At 38.1% G+C, this 6,628-nt stretch overlaps 1 protein-coding gene across 1 annotated transcript; it reads left to right on the top strand.

Moving 5' to 3' along the window:
* The first annotated feature begins 4,963 nt into the window (after nucleotides 1-4,963).
* LOC128567662 (60S ribosomal protein L17-like) lies at nucleotides 4,964-5,526 on the top strand. Its single transcript, XM_053565078.1, has one exon. The coding sequence runs from the start codon at nucleotides 4,964-4,966 to the stop codon at nucleotides 5,516-5,518; it is 555 nt and encodes a 184-aa protein (XP_053421053.1). The 3' UTR covers nucleotides 5,519-5,526.
* The last annotated feature ends 1,102 nt before the right edge of the window (nucleotides 5,527-6,628 follow it).

Below are 6,628 nucleotides of genomic sequence, written 5' to 3'. Positions count from 1 at the left end.
TTTTGAGATAATTGTGGTCCACATGTGCTTATAATGAATAATAAGGAGATCCCATTTACTCTTTACTTGATTTCCCCCAGTAGTAACATCTTGCAAAACTGTAGTATGATATTACAACCAGGATATTGATATTGATATTGATGCTGGCAAGATTCACAGCATTTCCATTACCACAGGGATCACTCACATTGCCCCGATAAGCTGCGTGCACTTAGCCTACACACACACACACACACACACACACACACATACACACACACACATACACACACACATGCACACACATGTCTTAAAAACTGGCAACTATAGGGCGGTGCCTGTGGCTCAAAGGAGTAGGGCTTTGGCTCCATTTGCCAGAGGTGGCGGGTTCAAACCCAGCCCCAGCCAAAAACTACAAAAAAATAAAACCAAACCCCCCAAAAAAACAAACACACAAAAAAACTGGCGACTACTAATCTTTCCTCCATTTCTATACCTTTGTCATTTTAAGAATGACACATAAATGGAATAATACCATATGTGACCATTTGGGATTGCCTTTTGTTGTTGTTGTTGTTGTTTTAACTCAGCATAATTCTCTGGAGATTTATCTACATTGTTGCATATATCAGTGATTTGCTCCTTTTTAATACTGAGTAGAAGACCAATGTAGGGATAGACCACATTTTGTTTAACCAGTCACATGTTGAAAAATACCTAACCTGTTTCCCATTTTTGGCTATAATAACATATAGCATAGACATTCGTGTTCAGGTTTTTCTTTTCTCTGGGATATATGCTCAGGAGTTCAATTGCTAAATTGTATGGTAGTCTCATACAATGCTGGAGAATTTTCTAAGCATGACACCAAATCCAAATATTTTAGGGATATTTAAAGGCAAATTATAAAGTGAAAAAGCAATTTTTTTTCTTTTCTTTTTTTTGCAGTTTTGGCTGGGGCTGGGTTTGAACCTGCCACCTCTGGCATATGGGGCCAGGCCCCCACTTCTTTGAGCCACAGGAACCACCCTGAAAAAGCAATATTTTAAGTTCTGATGTCATTAAAATACAAGTAAAATTTACTCTTCTAAATTTTTAAAAAGAATTCTTCAATAGGAAAGTGTGCAAGTGATGTGAATCAACAATGCACAAATGGAGAGACATTAATACCTATTAAATATGTGGTAGTGTGTCAAATATCCAGGTAATAAGAATAAACAAATAAAAAAGTCAGAAAACACTTTTCACATATGAAAGTGACAAAGATTTTTAAAATATTGATAGCACCCAGAGTTCTGAAGGAAATTATAGATGGGCAATCTCAGACAATACTGATGCTGGTGGAAATTGGTATAATCTTTCTGGGCGCCTATTTGACAATATGTACAAAAGCCTTTAAATTATGATTATCTTTGGGCAATATCGTACATTTGTATTAAGTTATTCTAAATAAAATGTAAAATTTATTGAATTCTAACTCTGAGTCAAACAGTTGTAGTTGTCACTTGCAAACGTAAGCATGTAATCCTTACAACTTCGTAAGCAGATGTTATTAAAACTTTCCCAATGCACAGGAAGTTTCAGGAATAAACTAGAGATCAAGCAGCTGGAATACAAGTTTGCACAAAAATCTTTCAGATTTTTGGAAAAAATAGCCATATGTGTGTGTTTGTAAAAATAAGGATGTTTATGGCAAAGTTTATCATAGACTAAAGCAGGAAATAGTGCTCATTATTGATTGATAGTGGAAGTATTATATAAATTGCATCCATTCCAATGATCATATACATTTAGAAAGAAATTGTATCTAGAATATCTTGTTAAGTCAAAAATATTGGTAGAAAACAGTATCAGTAGCTGACATTTTTTGAGTCCTTATTATATGCACAGAGCTTCAAACATTGATGCAATTTGGTGAACATGTATGCAGAAAACAGTCTGGAAGAACTAACCCTATAAGGTAGTAGTGGTTGTCTTCACGTAGTAAAATTAGGGGTAAGTTTTGAGTCTCTTTTACATTTTACTGGACACTTATTACTTTTGTAATCAGAAAATAAAACACTTATAAAACTAGGAGCAAGGGAAAGATGGAGAAAGAGAGAAAGTGGAGAAATCTTGTAAGTTGTACATTAAGAGGCAAGTGAGTGGAGCTTAGTTATGTTGGTTTGATACACACATGAGCCAGGAGAGTGTGCTATACTTCCATCCTCCAAAATCTTCTCTTTTTTTAGTAGTGTACTATCATTTCAAACCTAATAATCTTATCTTTATTGAAGACTCTTTAATAAATCATTGTAATCATGATTTAGTTTTCAAGATGTTTGAAATAGTTCAGAAACCCCCAAAATAAAATAAAAGCAATCGCTCAGGAGTTTTCCTACTTTTCTAATAGCTATATACAGATAATTCACGTGTTTCATTTTCTTCCTTCCTGGGGGGTGGACATAATCCAAAGAATGTAGATTATAATGAGGTCTCTGTTGAGACCTCTGTTTTGATTAATCTCTGTATCCCCAGCACCTCAGCACCTCTCCATCCCTGGCAGGATCGTCTTCCGCAATACCACAATCCCTGGCCTTCGCCCTGTCTCCTGACCCTGGCCTTGCCTTACCTGTCCCTGTTTGCAGCAGGTAGTTTCTGGTGATAGAAATGTGCCTTTGAGATTCCTGAGTGAATGAGGGACTTGTTAGTAAATACCATGCTTGACTTTGCGTCTATGAACCTGGTCACTTCAAGGAGATCAGTGGAATTGGTACCAGTTTTCTCTCACAGGGTCCTGGCAGCTGCTCCATTAAACACAAATGGAAGGTCAGTTTTTAAAATAAGGTGATCTTGCTTCTTTTGTTTTTCTCCTTCTCCTTCCTCCTCCTCTTCTTCTTCCTTTGTCTCTCCTTCCTTCCTTCCTTCCATTTTTTTTTCTTTGCCAGTAAAGCCCAAACTCATAAAATAGAAAATTGAAATATATACACACCCATACATGTGTACACCCATTTTCCCATTTTTAAAAATGCCCTTCATGGGTGGTGCCTGTGGCTCAAAGGAGTAGGAGGCTGGAGGTGGCAGGTTCAAACCCAGCCCCGGCCAAAAACCGCAAAAAAAAAAAAATAATAATAAATAAATAAATAAAATAAATGCCCTTCATGTCACAATAACAATGAGTATTTTTCCCACGTATGTTCACCAGACTAGGAACAGTAGCCCTCTGACAGCTCCAGTTCCCCATCAGACAAATTCAATGACTGATCTATATTTCTTTTTGTTTTAGGATATTTTACTTCTACCTTTCTGATCTTTTCTATGTAGGTGGAAACCCAAGTGATAGTCTTGGCTCAATGATGCCAATGACATCTGAGTCATAGGGAAACTTTTTAGTTCTAAGGGGAAGGTTCTATGTTTCAGAAAGTGCCAAAAACTTATAAGAAGATTAGGTGCTACCTCTAGAAGTGTTAGATGCATTGACAAGTTCACACCTCCCATCTTCCTTGATGATATCCAGTTGAGCTATATGATATCGCTAAGTGTCTTAGTTTAGAAATAGTTGATTATCCAGTTGAGCTATATGATATCGCTAAGTGTCTTAGTTTAGAAATAGTTGATTATCGGGCGGCGCCTGTGGCTCAGTGAGTAGGGCGCCGGCCCCATATGCCGAGGGTGGCGGGTTCAAACCCAGCCCCGGCCAAATTGCAACAAAAAAATAGCCGGGCGTTGTGGCAGGCGCCTGTAGTCCCAGCTGCTCGGGAGGCTGAGGCAAGAGAATCATGTAAGCCCAAGAGTTAGAGGTTGCTGTGAGCTGTGTGATGCCACGGCACTCTACCTGAGGGCGGTATGTGAGACTCTGTCTCTACAAAAAAAAAAAAAAAAAAAAAAAAAAAAGAAATAGTTGATTATCAGCAATGTCACATGGTTTAACCTAAAGTAATGAAACATGGCTTGTTATGGCAGAATGAGGAAAGAGTATGGAACAGAATAGATGAAGTGTTGCAATGAAAAAAAGTTATTGATTTCTAGTAAGTGCTGGTTAACATACATCCCCTTAAGGATAGGTTGAACTTATCCAATCTTCTCTCAAAATATTGTCAGGTATATTGAGGTTCATAAATCCTCCCTAGAACCAGAAAGCCAGACCAGTCTCTACTTAATGAATATTTAGTAAGTGCCAGGTTATGATAGATGCAGAGACACACTCTTCTTTCAAGAAACATTGAATCTATTTTATTTTTTACAGTTATTTATTTATTATTATTTTTTTTTTTGCAGTTTTTTGGCCGGGGCTAGGTTTGAACCTGCCACCTCCAGCATATGGGGCTGGCTCCCTACTCCTTTGAGCCACAGGTGCCACCCTGAATCTATTTTATTTTTTTCCCACTTAATTATTTTTTAATCATAGATATGAAGTCTTACTTATATTGTCCAGACTGGTCTCTAACTCCAAGGCTCAAGCAGTCCTCCCACCTCAGCCTCCTAAAGTGCTGGGATTATGTGCATGAGCCACCACCTGATCAGAACACTTAATCTATAGAAAGGAAGGCACACAACCAAGTATGTTACAATATGTTAATTGCTATGATGTATTCATGTTCAATGTGCAACAGAAGCCTGGAAGGGGTACCTAAGACTGCTTGAGGGAAAGAGGTAGGCTTCATAAAAATGAATCAAAGTTGATTCAGGCAATAGGAAAACATGATATACATAAGGATCTCTTCCACAGAATTTTCTCACTAAATATTTGGCCAGAATTGAGCATTCCTCAAGATTACAGAGATTCTATGTAGCTGATGTTGCTGGAAGTTGTATCACGAGTGGACAAAATGGCAAGAAGAGATTTGATCTCTACCAATAAAAACACTAAAGGACATTGCTAGGATTCCAGTCTTGAAATTGCAGGCATTAGTTATCTTGCCCAGACAAGGGGAAAACCTGCCTTCAACCTTAAGAAATTATATTGAGCTCTCTTCCCCTAAGCGGCCTGAGGTGGTCTGTGAAAATGGTTCGCTATTCACTTGACCCAGAAAACCTCACAAAGTCATGCAAGTCAAGAGGCTCAAATCTTCGTGTTCACTTTAAGAACACACGTGAAACTGCCCAGGCCATCAAGGGTATGCATATACGAAAAGCCACCAAGTACCTGAAGGATGTCACCTTAAAGAAACAATGTGTACCATTCCGACGTTACAATGGTGGAGTTGGTAGGTGTACCCAGGCCAAACAGTGGGGCTGGACACAGGGTCAGTGGCCCAAAAAGAGTGCTGAATTTTTGCTGCATATGCTTAAAAATGCAGAGAGTAATGCTGAACTTAAGGGTTTAGATGTAGATTCTCTGGTCATTGAGCATATCCAAGTGAACAAAGCACCCAAGATGCGTCGCCGAACTTACAGAGCTCATGGTCGCATTAACCCATACATGAGCTCCCCCTGCCACATGGAGATGATCCTTACTGAAAAGGAACAGATTGTTCCCAAACCAGAAGAAGAGGTAGCACAGAAGAAAAAGATATCCCAGAAGAAACTGAAGAAACAAAAACTTATGGCACGGGAATAGATGCAACATAAAATCAATGCAAATAACAGTAAAAAAAAAAAAAAAAAGAAATTATATTGGATGTAAAAGTCAGGACTTTAAAAAAATTAAAGCAAGTTCTGTTTTGAGGATTAATTTGACTGAATTGACCCAGGCATCTCTAGATTAAATAACTTCTTTTATTCTTGCTTGGTGAATGTTTAGGGGGCAGGACTTTTCAGCCTTACAAAAAGAAAATCTTTTTTTATTATTAGTTTTTATTAAATCATAACTTTGTATATTGATGCGTTTATGGGGTTCAGGGTACTGCTTTGATATACAATGTGAAATGTTTACATTGAACTAAGTAACACATCCATCACAATTATGCTCATTTCTTAATAGTTTTGAGATGTACCATTGCATCATGCACATTAGGTGAGGTCCCCCCAAATGCCCTCCCTCCTCCCATACTCCCCCTCCCCTCCCCTCTCTCTCCTCTTCCCTTCTGCTTTCTGGACTATAGTTATGTTTTGCCATTTATATGAGTGTGTAGGTGATTATATATTGATTTCATAGTAGTATTGAGTACTTTGGATACTTTTTTACCCATTCTTGAGATACTTTACTAAGAAGAATATGTTCCAGCCCCATCCAGGTAAACATAAAAGATGTGAAGTCTCCATCTTTTTATGGCTGCCTAGTATTTCATGGTGTACATATATCACAGTTTGTTAATCCATTCATGGGTGGATGGGCACTTGGGCTGTTTCCATGTCTTGGCTATTATGAATTGGGCTGCAATAAACATTCTGGTGCAAATGTCTTTGTTGTAAATAATTTTTTATCATCTGGGTATATACCTAGTAGAGGAATCGCGGGATCGAACAGTAGGTCTACTTTTAGTTCCTTGAGTGTTCTCCAAACTTCTTTCCAAAAAGGTCGTATTAGCTTGCATTCCCACTAGCAGTGTAGAAGCGTTCCCTTCTCTCTGCATCCATGCCAACATCTGTAGTTTTGAGATTTTGTGATGTGGGCTAATCTTACTGGAGTTAGATGAGATCTCAAAGTGGTTTTGATTTGCATTTCTCTGATGATTAAGGATGATGAGCACTTTTTCATGTGTTTGTAGTCCATGTGCCTGTCTTCATC

The sequence above is a fragment of the Nycticebus coucang genome, chromosome 2 (assembly GCF_027406575.1).
Source record: "Nycticebus coucang isolate mNycCou1 chromosome 2, mNycCou1.pri, whole genome shotgun sequence".
Taxonomy (NCBI): domain Eukaryota; kingdom Metazoa; phylum Chordata; class Mammalia; order Primates; family Lorisidae; genus Nycticebus; species Nycticebus coucang.
The sequence above is the reverse complement of the archived record's forward strand: the minus strand, read 5'-3'. Positions and strand labels throughout refer to the sequence as shown.

Excerpts from the sequence above, each read along its gene's own strand:
- LOC128567662 (XM_053565078.1), top strand. The coding sequence starts at position 4,964 with ATGGTTCGCTATTCACTTGACCCAGAAAACCTCACAAAGTCATGCAAG.